This window comes from Stenella coeruleoalba (genome assembly GCF_951394435.1).
Source record: "Stenella coeruleoalba genome assembly, chromosome: 2".
Lineage (NCBI taxonomy): Eukaryota > Metazoa > Chordata > Mammalia > Artiodactyla > Delphinidae > Stenella > Stenella coeruleoalba.
This window is the reverse complement of record NC_137147.1, coordinates 133,022,545-133,037,447: the sequence shown is the minus strand read 5'-3', so window position 1 is coordinate 133,037,447 and position 14,903 is coordinate 133,022,545. Positions and strand designations below refer to the sequence as shown.

The window sequence follows — 14,903 nt, the reverse complement described above, 5'->3', positions numbered from 1 at the left end:
GGATTATAGGGGAGACTTGCTGCTTACCAAGTTGGGGGCCAAGTGGGAAGGGAACTGAGGGAATACGGAGGTGGCTGCACCTTGAAAGAGGAGACTTTGAAAACAAGCTAAAACTGGGGATTTCAAGTGGGAGCTGACCCAACCAGAGAAGGGTCTGATAGTTCCTCTATAGACATCTGCACCGTCCAGCAAAGAACTAGACCCTCAGAGTTGAAGGGCCTGCAGTAGGATCATCTAATAGAGCACATTCTTTTACAAAAGCTAGGACCTGGCTTGAGTTGAGTGGTGAGATCTCAAAACTACCAAAGAGCTCAGTCACTCTAAGAAGGCTTTTCTACCTGGCCATACCTCCTGACCCACCTACCTGCAGGTATCTGATTTATGAGAGTTTCCATATGTGTCTGGTTGTCTCTAGAGATGGGAAGACCATAAGGGCAGGAGTCCCATCTTCCTCAAGATATGATGCTAAACAGTCCAGCCTCCCAAGAACCAGTCGCATTCTGTCATTTGCCTGCACACTGTGACATGGAGATTGACAATGGTGAACCTCCCAGGCTGAGGATGTGAGGGTACCCTTCACCTCAGGAGTCCCATCCTAGCTAACAGGGATGGGCAGAATGAAGGGACTAAGCCTAGAGGGAGTAAATTAAGTGAAAAAATAGTCAAATCAGAAGCAGAAGCCTGAGTTACCCACAATATTCTCTCTCCCCTGAACACTTCCTTCATCTTACGTTCTCAACTGTGCAATCCAGCATTTCATTGTGGGTTCTCTTGCTTTGTTCACCAAATCTCCTATGTGACAGCCTTGACTTCCTGGACAGATTCAGGGCTCCTTCTCTCTCTTCCCCTTTATCTCCTTTAACACCCAACACAGGTAGGCGCACACTGAGTATTAATTATCTTCCCAAGGGTAAAGGCTACAAGCAGACTACAGCAGTGGGGGGGAAGCTATTAATCTCTTTCTCTCAGATTTAGGAGACATCAATTCGCTAACCTTCCTTAGAGTCAGGGGCATGGACTAAAACAATGGTTCAAAAACCTGGCTCATCCTGCCGCTCACTCAACCACCTATTGGGCAGGACCCAGGAAACTGCATTTGTATGGAGCCCTCGCAAGTGATAACCTCACCAATCCTTAGATGTGCAATGAAGAACTCATGCATAACTTCTGAATTTAACAGCAGTTGGGCTACAGTCTCTTCAAATAAATGACAGTTCAAGGCCACCTCCTCCAAATCTTTTATCATTAATCTTGTTTCCTACATACTTCCCCAAACCCCTAACCTCTCTGATTTCCCAGATTTCATGTATCTGTTTACCTATTATGCTTGCTTGTCCCCAAGGGAACATCCAAAGAAAGGTCTGGCTTAATTTTTGCACTATACGTCAGCTCTTGATTAAGGTAAGAAACTCAAGAATATTTTGTTAGAAGATCAGGAGATGGATCCTTAGAGGTCTGAGTCAGACGGTCCAAGTTCTTGCTGTGGCAAATTAATTTTCCTGTGCCTCAGGAAATAATACCTACCTCAAAAGTTTGGTTTGAGGGTGAATGAGATAATACCGAGAAAGCACTTTGAACAGTACCTGGAACAGAGTTAAGCAACCAGTAAATGTCAGCTGCTGTCACTTTTATTAAGATCACCCCATGCCAGAACTGCTCCAACTGCACAGGTGTCACTGGCCAACAGCGAGGAGCTACACAGCATGGGGAGTGGTCCTACGTGGACAAAGCTTCTGGTTCTACTCTGAGAGAGAGATGCAAATGACTCAAGATCTTCCCACAAAGGTACCAGTGTAACCAAATGTATGGGGTTTCCCTGGGAGAATGACCCCTCTGGTACCCTGCAGACTTGAGGACCTGTACCAGGAGGTCCTACCTGGGAGAATCAGTCACCAACTCTGTCAGAAACCCTTCTTGTCTATTACATACAGATCTAGTCAAGATCAACTACCTGGAACTTAAGAACTGTCTATACCTTGAATAGAACATTAAAAAAACTCATTTCCAAAGAGAAAACACTATCTCGCTCTTTGAGATAGCAATGCAGTAAAGAGGCCACAGCTTTGTAAGCAGACCAGCCTGAGCTCCAGTTCTAGAGCTGGACCTGCTAAACCTTACCTTCACTGTAACCCTCTGTACCTTACCTTTCTCATCTACACAGAAACAGAAGGAAGGGAGAGTAACATCTCACTGGATTGTTGTGAGGTTTAAATGAGGTAATGGGGGGGAAAAGCACCAAACACAGCGATTGGCACTTGGCAAGCAGTCAACTGGTGCTGGTTCCCTTTGTCTGCCCAGAGCTGGGCCATGGCCTTGGGCAAGATGGGCAGCTCTCAGAACTGAAAGGCTATGAGGCCTTGGGTTCCACCCTGCCTCCCCATCCCTCCCAGACCAGCTCTTGGAGCCCCTCCTCACCTTCCCAGCCCCAGACTGCTACTAAATTGATGAAGCTAAAAGGATTTGATCATGTCGGTATATTTATATGTAAATACAAAACTGTATCGCTGTAAGATATCGAATATGAACATTACAATTATTTTCTGAATCTGACTCAGTCCATTGACGTTAAATACAAAATGAAAAGATTGTAAAAATAAGAATATATACATTCAAAAAGCTTATTACAGTATAAAATTATTGAGGTCTGATCAGCTGCCAACCTCATCTGTGATAGGGGAAGAAGTTTTAGGGGTTCCTGGGATTTTCTTGGGAATGTGGAATGCTGGGAGTCTTGATTCCATCCCTGGCATATCAGGCTAGGTAGGCCGGGAGCAGACAGGGACAGGTTGAATGAATAGGGGGAAAACAGTGATTGCAGGGGACTGCTTCACCCAGACAGGGGTTAAGCTTTTGATTGACATAGAACCCACACAGCTTGAGCTCCAGGGTCTGGCAGGCTAGAGGCAAGAAAGAGATGGGCATATGAGTGGACAGGGCCAAGCTGCATAAGAAAAAGAACATTCTAGCAAAAGAAAAAGGGGCCCCAGCTCATTCTCTCAGGGAGGAAGTCTCATGGTATGTAGTTTCTTCTCTCTCACACGTGGGCTCCCTCTCTCTCCTTCTAAGACTTCGTACCGATTGCTTTTGGCTCTGGCTGCTCAGTGAATTCATCTCTGCCCAGATCCCAATCCTCAAGGGATAGGGAGAGGGGAGAGAGGGTCTGGAATCACAGTGGCGGTCTATTCCCAAAATTGGCAAAGTAAACGGAGGAAAAACCATTAGATAAGGGCAATCCATGCTGAATTAAACCAGTGTCACCACAAACCAGTATTCTTGGCTCCAACAGGCAGCATCCTGGAGAGAGATAAGTCATTATATAAGGATGAGGGCCTGTGGCAGGAGCATGGAGAGTGGATGTGTGTGTGTCCTCTTCCACCACTCTGCGGTCTGACAACAGGCAACATGATCCCCAACCCCAGCTCGTCCAGGATAAACAGTAGGATCCAAAAAGCGAGGAGTCCTGAACTGCAACAAGAAGCCCCAGGAACTTCTACAAAGGAGTATCTCTGTGTATATGTATTTATAGAATACGACCATATTATCACATACAGTATATATTATATACACACGTACGTATGGACTCATACACATAAGTGCACATACACACACGCACACACAGAGAATGACAGAAAAGACTGGAATACACGCCCTAGGTATAAACGTGCTTGGCACTCAGGACGTTCTCTAGAATATGTAACTTGGTCAAGCTCTCTGGGAAGGAGGTGGATGCTCACCAAACCTCCCCATGAAATCCTAGCAAAGGGAAGGAATGGAAAGAGACCTTGAGAAGGAGAATGGCATTGGGGAAGGGGGGAGGGAGGTTCCTTCCCCACTTACCTCGGGGCCCCTGGCAAAAATCGATAGCCACAATTTGGTTTTAATAAGGCACAGTTCGATAGCAGGTGCTAGGAATTAAGAACACATTGCTGCTGGCCCTTTCTAGTGGCAATTTCACCACATCTATCTAGCCAAAGGGAAAGGCTGCCTTGCGTGCACGCGTGCGCCGGGAGACACGAGAAAGAGGTTGGTCCATGGCTTCAGTGTAACTGATGGCAACCTATAGGCTCAGCGGTGTCCAGGGTAGTTTAAGGAAGTCTGGGCAGCAGATAGGAGGCTCGTGGGACAGTTACTGACCCTCCATGGCCAGGAGGTTGTGGCTGGAGGGCACCATGCCCTCCCTCTCTGCAAACTCCAGGATTGCCTTGTAGCAGAAATAGTACTGCTCAGGGGTCTGGATGCTGAAGGCCCTCTGGGTCCTCATGCGGGACACCGTCTGGAACACATTTAGGGTGCCAAGCTCCTCCAGCTGTGCCAGGCAGATGTCCAATGAACAGAAGGTACCTGAAGGAAGGAAGGAAGTGGTCATACCTGATCTACCTCTCCTCTTTCCCTCCCTCTACCAAATAACCCAGGCAGGATTGGATGAATGAATTCAATGGCAAGGTGCCTCATGGCAGGAGGCCAATTGGCCTTAGGCCTGAAAGGGATCAAGGAGGAGGTCACAGGGAGTGTTGAAGGCCAGAGAAATGAGAAGGCCTCTTGTCTCTCAGGACATATATGGGGGTAATAGGAAGAGTAGGTGGGAAGGTGACAGAGGGACTTCTTTTTTTTCTTTTTTTGCAGTACGCAGGCCTCTCACTGTTGTGGCCTCTCCCGTTGCGGAGCACAGGCTCCGGACGCGCAGGCTCAGCGGCCACGGCTCACGGGCCCAGCCGCTCCACGGCATGTGAGATCCTCCCGGACCGGGGCATGAACTCGTGTCCCCTGCATCGGCAGGCGGACTCTCAACCACTGCGCCACCAGGGAAGCCCCAGAGGGACTTCTTGCTTCAATCCCAGACAGATAGAATGACAGCACTCCCACACCTGGGCCCGAATTTTCAGAATCCACAACTTCTCCACAGAGACCTATCACAAACCTATTCTTCCTTTCTCCCAAAGGGACCTCTGAACTAGAAGGCTAACAGTCCCTGCAATGTACATCCCCTTAAGGCAAAAGCTGCTAACTGGTTCCAGAATGGAGAGCACGGTCCAGGGTGGAAAGCTCCCCAGGGAAGGGTATGGGAAGAAAGCAACAGCCCAGCTGAAGCTCTCTGGGACACCCAGGTGACAGTGATGGGATCAGAAGATAATCATGCTGATGGGATGTATAAAGCATCAAACCCCTAGAGGACTTGGCTTGTGAAGTATATATTCTGGCCAGTACACCTAACACTAGGGATACTAAAAGGACATTAAAGAGGAATTTTTCATGGTAATTCACCACCAATGGATCAAATACTCACATTCTGGCAACTAAGAGCTTTGTTATTCCTCCCCCACCCTTAGTGCCTCTGGATGCTCCAAGAGCTGCATCAGGTGCATTACCTGTCCTGCCAATGCCTGCACTGCAATGGACCACAATGGGTGGCTCAGGGCACTGCCCTTTGGAGCGTGCTCCCATGCTGCTGACGGCCAGCCTTTGCTGGTTCCTGACGGCTCTCAAGAAATCAATAAGGGAAGCTGCCGAGGACGGGACACCATAATCTGGCCAACTCAGGAACTGAAAGTGGGTCACGTGGCGTTTCTGCCGTTCCTTGGATGAAAAAAGAAGCAAAAGTTAATGAGGTCATTTCTCCTTGCCTCTGACTACCTTTGGCTTTTCCAGATTCTCAACCCTCTGGAATTGCTATCACCAAGGTTCCTATCACCCTCAACTTTCTCCACAATTGTTTCCCTACGAACGCAAAGGAAAGATTAAATGTCTGGAGAGGGCAGAATTCCTATATTATATGATCCAGATTTCTTACGTTATAAAAAGTTTCATTCCTAAGTAATGCCACTGTTGTGTTGAGACAATATGGCTATTCTGGCTCTGAGTCGAATATCCTGATCCTGTTTCCAGAAGAATGGAAGTAACTTATAAGCTCCCTGGAATCCTGCCTATTCCCTTTGGAGATTTTCTTTACAGTAAAGGTTTTCCCCCAGCTTCAAAAGAGTGAGAAAATATAATTTACCTCTGTGTTGTGAATTTCTAGCGTTGTTTTCTTATAATGGTTCATATTCTCCACGCCTAGATTGGTCACTGTGAGGAAGCCAAATCGGATCCGAGAGTCTTCTTCTAAAGGCCAGTATTGGCCACACTTTCTCCTGCCGCCCTCCTCAAAGCTGAAGACACACAGAGAAAGATAAGCCTTCCATCCTTCTCCACAGCAACAACTCTGCTCTACCCATGACCTGCTGCACCCTTAGGCAGAAATGTCATCTCTTGCATTGCTTCTGTCTAATCTATCCCCTTGCTTCTTGGCAGAAAAAGGAAACCTTCATTCTAAACAGATGTAACAACAGCTAAATTTTCTGCATGTACTCATTCAGTGGACATTTACTGAGCACCAGCTACATCCATTTGGTCCCTTTCCTGATACCTCTTGGTACTCCTCACATATCTGGCATAAATACTGGGTGTACAAAGAAAGACAGTAGAGAAAATATGGTGGGCCAGGTCGAACTCCCTGCCCTGTATCTCAGTTACTGTTCATTCTCTTCCCCAGTGAGAGCCCTTGGCTGACAGACGAGTGGGAAAGGCACAGTTCCTGGGATGCCAACAGGAGGTTTATGTAAAGGCCTAAAGTCCACCTCACTACTCTTCAGTGGCTCCAAAGTACTCCAAGGTGGTACTTCTTCCACTACCTCCCCTCCAAATCAAAGGTGGCTTGTAACAGTGCCATGAGGAAGGGACCTGAGCAAACATTCTCATTAATTTTTTTCTCCTCATCTGAAATGGGTTATAATTATCATAATGATAATGAAGATACTCATGAAATATTAATTCCTAAAGTTTTGGCAGATACGTACACCAAAATTTCAAAAATATTCCTTTCGTCAAGAGCTTCCTGCCTGACCTATTATGTTTCACATCTCTTTTTTTCAAGATCTCCTACAGGTGGAAATATGAACAAGAAGAAAAATGGTCAAAAGTAGCAGGGAAAGGGAGAACTAAGGGGAACTGGTAATTCAGAAGCCAGGAAGACGGCTGACCTTTGGAAGTAGGGAGCAGGCTAAAAGTAAATTGCTCCATGTTTCCCAATGCTTCCTCTAGTAGTTAAGGCCAGGACCTCAGGATAGGCTGTAACTGGCACAGGGTCACCAGAGCCATGGATTAAAGCTTTGACAAGTTAGATCTATCAATCTCCACCATACCCTGGCTCTGGTAACTCTGGGTCAGCTAAGAAAAAAGCTAAGACATCTCAAACTCTTTGCCATGGCTTTCCTAATCCTCATTGTTTCTAAGAGCTAAACTCCCCTCTAGAATCACCCATGCTTGGGGACGGGGGGGAGGGGGGGAAGTGCAATGGGTAGAAAAGGGATGAACTCACCGGGTGGTCATGACAATCACCAAGACTTTTTGCTCCCATACCATGAGCCAGAAATCACGATAGGTATTCTCCAAAGGGCCTACAATGAAAGTAGAAGACAAGGAACGTGACCCTGGGAAGCTCTTCTTTCCTTCTTAGGCTCTTCTGTTTTTTCCCAACTACTAAATCCAAAGCACATACGTTGGCTCCCTGCCTTTTTGACTATATCCCTGCTATTCAGGGTGGTCCTTGGGCAAGCAGCACCAGCATCGTATGGGAGAGTATTAGAAATGCACAATCTGCATTTTAACAAGATTCCCAGGTAAAACTGTAGGTAGGCTACAGTTTGAGAAGCATTGCTACATATCCTCTTAAAGCCTCATCAACAGGGCTTCAGCTACCACATCCAGACTGAGAGTGTCAACTGTGCACATGTCTCTAGCTGCTTTCACCTCACCTAAGCCTTATAATCACCAGTTGCCTACTAAACCATTCCCCTTCCATGTCCCCTCATCCATCTCCTCAGACCCCGCATGTTCGCAATTCAGTCTCCTCCTTCAAAATTAGCTTTCTCTCTCTACTTTCTCAACTCTGTTAACAGTACTGGCATTCTTAAATGACTCAGTCTCAAAAAGTTGGAGTCAACTCTGACTTACCCATTTCTTTCATATCCCAGAAACAGACACCAAGTCCTAGATTTTTTTTGCCTTTGGAATGTTTTTGGTTTTTACCCTTTTGCCCCTATCCTGGTCTTCCTGCCGAAATTCACTGCCACAAAGACCATATCATCTTTTGTCTGAGTTCCTGTAGTACCATCTTGGTTTACTTTTCTGAACAGGAATTTTTCTTCTGGTCTATTCTGGATACCCTTGCCAGTTTAATCTTTCTAAAAAATTGCTTCATCACAATATAGACACACAAGCGCACTTCTGCCTCTATTCCTTTGTTCACATTCTCTCACCTCCATTGCCATTGGACTTTCTACCCATTTTCTGTTTTTTTTTCTTCCGGTTTTATTGAGCTATAATTGGCAAACAGCACTGTGTAAGTTTAAGGTATAGAGAGCATATGATTTGACTTATTTATATCATGAAATGATTACCACAATAAGTTTAGTGAACATCCATCATCTCATATAAATACAAAATTTAAAAGGAAAAAAAAAACTTTTTTCCTTGTGATGAGAACTCTTAGGTTCTACTTTCTTAACAGCTTTCATGTATAACACACAGCAGTGTTAATTATATTTATCACACTGTGCATTACATCCCTAGTACTTATTCAGCTTATATCAATAAATTTGTACCTTCTGACTGCCTTCATCCAATTTCCCCCTCCCCGCAACCCCTGGTAACCATAAATATGATCTCTTTTTCTATGAGTTTGTTTTCGAAGTATAATTGGCCTACAACACTACGTTAGTTCCCGGTGTACAACATACAGGGATTTATATGTTTTTCGATATTTCTATACACTGCAAAATGATCAACACTCTACCCATTTTCAAGTGCTGCCTCTTCCTTAAAGCTTTTTCTTAACACCACATTCCTTTTTTTAAAAATTTCTTTCTTTCTTTCTTTATGGCTGTGTTGGGTCTTCGTTGCTGCACGTGGGCTTTCTTCTAGTTGTGGCAAGTGGGGGCTACTCTTCGTTGCAGTGCGTGGGCTTCTCATTGCGGTGGCTTCTCTTGTTGCAAAGCACGGGCTCTAGGCGCGCGGGCTTCAGTAGTTGTGGCGCATGGCTCAGTAGCTGTGGCTCACGGGCTTAGCTGCTCCGCGGCATGCGGGATCTTCCCGGACCAGGCTCAAACCCGTGTCCCCTGCATTGGCAGGCGGATTCTTAACCACTGCGCCACCAGGGAAGCCCCAACACCACATTCCTTGTAGGGCTTCCTCTCATCTCAGCTCTTGATGGCACATCTGGATCAAAACATCTTAACCATTTAATGTATATGGTCTTACATCAGTCATTTTACTTTGTGAGAAGTAATCATATCTCAGGCAAACATGGTGCTGAGGGCAAGGGCTATGTCATCAACTACTCCTTTTAGAGTTAGAATCTGTACAGGGCTGGGCACTCAGCAGGAACGTTGAAGATGCCTGTGAGCCAATAACTCCCTTTCAATCAAGTGAGTAACAACTGAGGATAATTCCTTGTACTTCCCCAGTGCTTTTTTCTCCTTTGCTTTCAGGGAAGCAGGGCACTACCAAGGGCTGATTTTGTCGTGGAAATCTGCTAATTGCACTACCATTTTTGCTGAAGTCTCTTAGGAAGCACTAACATTTTATGATACTAGAATTCCCTCTTTGCAGAAGTGGACACTCCCAGGAGCATGTGAAGTCTTGGAAACAAGCTAAATGTCTAACAAGAGAGGATGTTAAATTATGGCATACCCCCAAATTTATGCAGTCCATAAAGGTGATATTATAAGATTTGTATTTTTGCTATGGAAAGGTATCCACAAGACAACCATCAACAGAAAAAAGAGATAATGTACAGAAAAAGCCCATTTTGTTAGACAGTTCATATGTCCATATCTATTTGTATGCACAGAATGAGGTTTAGAAGGAGATGCTGCAAAATGTTAACATTTTCTCTGGGTCTCTGGGTTATGAGTGATTTTCATCTTCATTTTCTACAATGGACACGGCATTACCATAGCATGCATGTCAAGAAGATAATAAAAACACCCTTTCCCCACCTCTGACTCTTAGCCTTGTTCACATCGCACTATACTGCATCACAGCAGCTCTCATATACTTTATTTTCCACATTCAAACCACTGGCAAAATTGGTGTTGCCAATCAGAGCACCTGATAATACCACTTAGACTCAAGGCTAGATGGAGAATGGTCATAATTTCCTCAAAGGCATAAAAGAGAGATTTAGAAGGGAAAGTTACACTTCCCAGGTTAGACTCTTTAACAGTAGACTTCTGCGAAGAAATAAAGTCAGCAGTTTATGCTGACATGGATGAAACAATCCACTAACCTGGTTTGCAAGGACTTTTGAATCAAACAGACATGTGCCCAATCCTGTCTGTGTCACTTACTAGCTGTGTGACCCAAGGTCACCTAATCTCTTTGGGCTTGTTTGTTTGTGGATTAATAAACCTTCCTTGCAGAGTGTCTATAATAATTAGATGGTGATTATATATCTAATATATAATAGATACTTTCAATAAATGACAGATATTATTAGAAATATTATGAATAAAAATCAGAATACTGAACACAGCCAAGAAGGTTAACCAGACAAACCAAACCAGCCTTCTCAACATCACAGGATCCCATTTTCCAGTCGTAACAGAGCGCTGATGCCTTCTGAAGATGATCAGTGTTTAACTTAAGAAATCCTCTTTCTCATACTCCTGGGTGAGCTTCTTCTCCTGCACAGGGCCTTCAGAGCCAGCCTAAAGGATTCAATCCCTGGATTCTGCAGAACTAGCAACTCTAAGAAGTGCCCTTGCCTTCTAAACCTGGAGAGAGGAGCATTCTGAGACCCTTAGAGTCAATCCTTACCCTCCATAAGCCCATCCATGCCACGGTCATCCTCCTCAACAAAGTCCTACTCTCAGGCAGATCACATCCTAATCTATACCTGCCCAAAATCTTTCCTGATAGTTCTCTTATTTGTTCCTAGGGTCTTGAAAGGACTTGTTGGAGAGAGTAGTCCCTCCTAAGGGACAAACAATAAATCTGTGACCATCAGACCAATTACAATATACCAAGAATCCAAAGGTCCTTTTCCCTTTTCTTCTCCCTCAACTTCTATTTTGAAAAATCTGAAACCTACAAAAAGTTGAGGGGCTTCCCTGGTGGCACAGTGGTTAAGAATCTGCCTGCCAATGCAAGGGACACGGGTTCGATCCCTGGTCTGGGAAGATCCCACATGCCTTGGAGCAACTAAGCCCGTGTGCCACAACTACTGAGCGTGCGCTCTAGAGCCCGCGAGCCACAACTACTGAGCCCACGTGCCCCAACTACTGAAGCTTGCGCGCCTAGAGCCCATGCTCCACAACAAGAGAAGCCACCGCCATGAGAAGCCTGCGCACCACCACGAAGAGTAGCCCTCGCTCGCCGCAACTAGAGAAAGCCCGTGCGCAGCAACGAAGACCCAACACAGCCAAAAATAAATCAAAAAAAAAAAAAAAAGTTGAAAGAACGGTACAACGTACTCATACATTCTTTAGCTCGAAAGCTATCATTTTTGGCTATCGTTTTGCAAAGCCTGCTTCTCTATATATACACAACACATATTTTCTCTTTTACTGAACTATTTAAGTTTCAGACATTATGACATTTCACTCCTAAATACTTGAACACGTATTTAGAAGAACAAGAACATTCTCCTGTAGAACAATACCATTATCACACTGCAGCAATTAAACATTAATACAATAATATTATCTAATACACAGTCTCCAACTGTCCCAATAGTTTGTCCTTAACAAATTTTTTTCCAAATTGAGTTTGCAAGTATGGATGACACACTGCCTTTGGTTATCAATGTCTCTTTAGTCTCCTTTAATCCAGAACAACTCCCTGTCTTTTTTTTTCCCCCATGGCATTAACTTTGAAAAGTCTAACCCAGGTCTCTAGTATGTTCCACAATCTGGATTTGTCAGGTTTCTCTCTCATTATTAGATTCAGACTTAAAAACTGGCAACAGGACTTCCCTGGTGGCACAGTGGTTAAGAATCCGCCTGCTAATGCAGGGGACACGGGTTCAAGCCCTGGTCTAGGAAGACCCCACATGCTGCGGAGCAACTAAGCCCGGGCGCCACAGCTATGGAGCCTGCGCTCTACAGCCCACGAGCCACAGCTACTGAGCCCACATGCCACAACTAAAGCCCGCACGTGTAGAGCCCGTGCTCCACAACGAAGAGTATCCCCCACTAGCTGCAACTAGAGAAAGCCTGCACGCAGCAACAAAGACCCAACGCAGCCAAAATTTTAAAAAATAAATAAATTTATTTTAAAAACCCCCCAAAACTGGCAACATACAACACAGGTAATGTTGTGTAGTTCTCACTATACCACAACAGGAGGCATATAATATCTATTTGTCCATTATTGGTGATATTAAGTGTGATCACTTGGTTAAGGAGGTATCTGCCAGATCTCTTGCTGGCCATTTTCCACAATGGTCAAAGGACCTTAATTCCAAATGATGGCCTGTCATGTCCTCCTATGTTGTGATTTCTCACCACCCTCTTTGAAGAAAACCTGGTATTCTCCTTGAGATGGCAAAAAACAGGTCAGGAGTAGTACTAGGGCCCACAAGAATATTAACAGAGGCTCCATCTGAAATCCTCCTAGAGCGCCCAATACTTCACTGTCAGACCTAGCAGAGACTATCCATGTCAGAGACTGCTGGCGTGCTCTGTGATGGTACAGGGACCAGCAAAGGCCTCTTAAGCCAGCAACACCCATTCATAGACTGAACTCAATCTCTGGGAAGTTCCATTGCCATTCCTTTATGTCCTACTTGACATAAAGAGCATCTCACTGCCCAGTGAACTCTGATGTCCCATTCCCTTGGGTTGGCAACACTAAGACACAGTCCAAAAACTTGTAGTAATGTTGTGTGTTCAAATCTCTAGTCTATCTCTATGCAGTGAGTTTCCAGGCACATCTGGTACAGAAACTCTACACCTCTCATCTGCCTTCCTCAATAACCCTCAATCTTTATGAAAGGCCAGGATCTAGTGGCTGCAACATCACCTCAAGCTACCATTTCCTTTAAAAATTATGCTATCATCTGATGCCAACAATCACAGGTAGATGACACAAAACCAATTTGTGAGGGGCAGACTACTTACCTTGTGTCCCAATGTAAGCATTCTTCTGTTTGTAGCCATCCATGAAACTGGCATTGATGTAATCTGTCTAATGATAAAAAGGAAATATCGTTGCAGCTGTGTGGGATATACCATTTGGGTAGGAAAATGATGTACTAAGTAAATAAAACTCAAGGTATGAATTTTCTCTTTTTGTCATGCAGAAAACGAGGAGTGAAAGGACCAATTCAAAACCTCACTTCCACAAATGTTACTGGGACAAGTGTATATCCACATGCAGAAAAAAATGAAGCTTACCCCTTCCTCACATCATATACAAAAACTAACTCCAGGAAATTCCCTGGTGGTCCAGTGGTTAGGACTCAGTGCTTTCACTGCTATGGTCGGTGTTCACTCCCTGGTCATGGAACTAAGGTTCTGCAAGCCGCACAGCGAGGCCAAAAAAACCCCCCAAAAAACAAAAACAAACAAACAAAAAACCTAACTCCAAATGGATCACAGACCTAATGTAAGAGCTAAAACTATAAAACTCTTAGAAGAAAACATAGGATTAAATATTTGTGACCTTGGGTTAGGCAAATCCTCCTTAGATATGACACCAAAAGCACAAGCAACAAAAGAAAAAACAGATAAATTGAACTACATTAAAACTGAAAACTTTTGTGCTTCAAAGGACACCATCAAGAAAGTGAAAAAAACAGGGGATTTCCCAGGTGGTCCAGTGGCTGAGACTCTGCGCTCCCAATGCAGGGAGCCTGGGTTTGATCCCTGGTCAGGGAACTAGATTCCATATGCATGCAGCAACTAAAGATCCCGCATGTCACAACTAAGACCCAGTGCAGCCAAACTAAATAAATAAATAAATATTTTTTAAAAAAAAAGAAAAAAGAAAGAAAATGAAAAACCCACCCACAGAATGCACACATTTGATAAGGGATTTGTATCTAGACTATATAAAGAACTCCCACAAATAAATAGTAAAAAGACAACTCAGTTTTAAAATGGGCAAAGAATCAGAATAGCCATTTTTCCAAGATGATATATAAATGGCCAATGAGCAACGTGAAAAGTTGCTCAACATCATTAGTCATCAGGGAAATGCAAATCAAAACCACACTGAGATATACCACTTCACACTCACTAGAATGGCTACAGGTAAAATATAATAACAAATATTGGCAAAGATGTAGAGAAACTGGAACCCTCATACACTGCTAGTGGTAATGTAAAATGGTGCAGTCACTTTGGAAAACCGTCTGGCACTTCCTCAAAAGGTTAAACACAGAGCTACCATATGACCCAGCAATTCCACTCCCAAGGGAAATGAAGACACAGATGTAAACAAAAAAACCTCATAAACAATATTCACAGCAGCATCATTCATAATAGCCAAAAAATGGAAACAATTCAATTGTTTATCAACTAATGAATGGGTAAATAAAATGTGGTATATATCATACAATGGAATATTATTTAGCAATAAAAAGGAGTGAAATACTGATACATGCTACAACATGTATGAACCTTGAAAACACGCTGAGAGAAACCAGACACAAAGGGCCATATATTGTATGATTCTATCTATGTGAAATGTCCACAATAGGCAAAAAGAGTGGACAAAAAGTAGGTGGGTTTGGGGGAAATGGGGAGTGACTACCAAGGTGAGTTTCTTCTTTAGGTGATAAAATGTTCTAAAGTTGATTGGGGTGATAATTGCATGACTCTGAGAATATATTAAAAACCAATGACTTGTACACTTTTAATGAG

The 14,903-nt window shown here is 44.1% G+C and overlaps 1 protein-coding gene across 1 annotated transcript in view; it reads right to left on the bottom strand.

The window, feature by feature from the left end:
* Positions 1–1,287: 1,287 nt before the first annotated feature.
* PTPN9 (protein tyrosine phosphatase non-receptor type 9) overlaps positions 1,288–14,903 on the bottom strand; it is an 81,425-nt gene continuing 67,809 nt past the window's right edge. The window contains exons 9-13 of the mRNA XM_079910914.1: positions 13,158–13,224; positions 7,355–7,433; positions 5,996–6,146; positions 5,367–5,574; positions 1,288–4,341 (exon numbers count right to left, since the gene is read on the bottom strand). Of these exons, the coding sequence (XP_079767040.1) occupies positions 4,127–4,341; positions 5,367–5,574; positions 5,996–6,146; positions 7,355–7,433; positions 13,158–13,224 (720 nt within the window). The 3' untranslated portion in view covers positions 1,288–4,126. The remainder of the gene's footprint in view (positions 4,342–5,366; positions 5,575–5,995; positions 6,147–7,354; positions 7,434–13,157; positions 13,225–14,903) is intronic.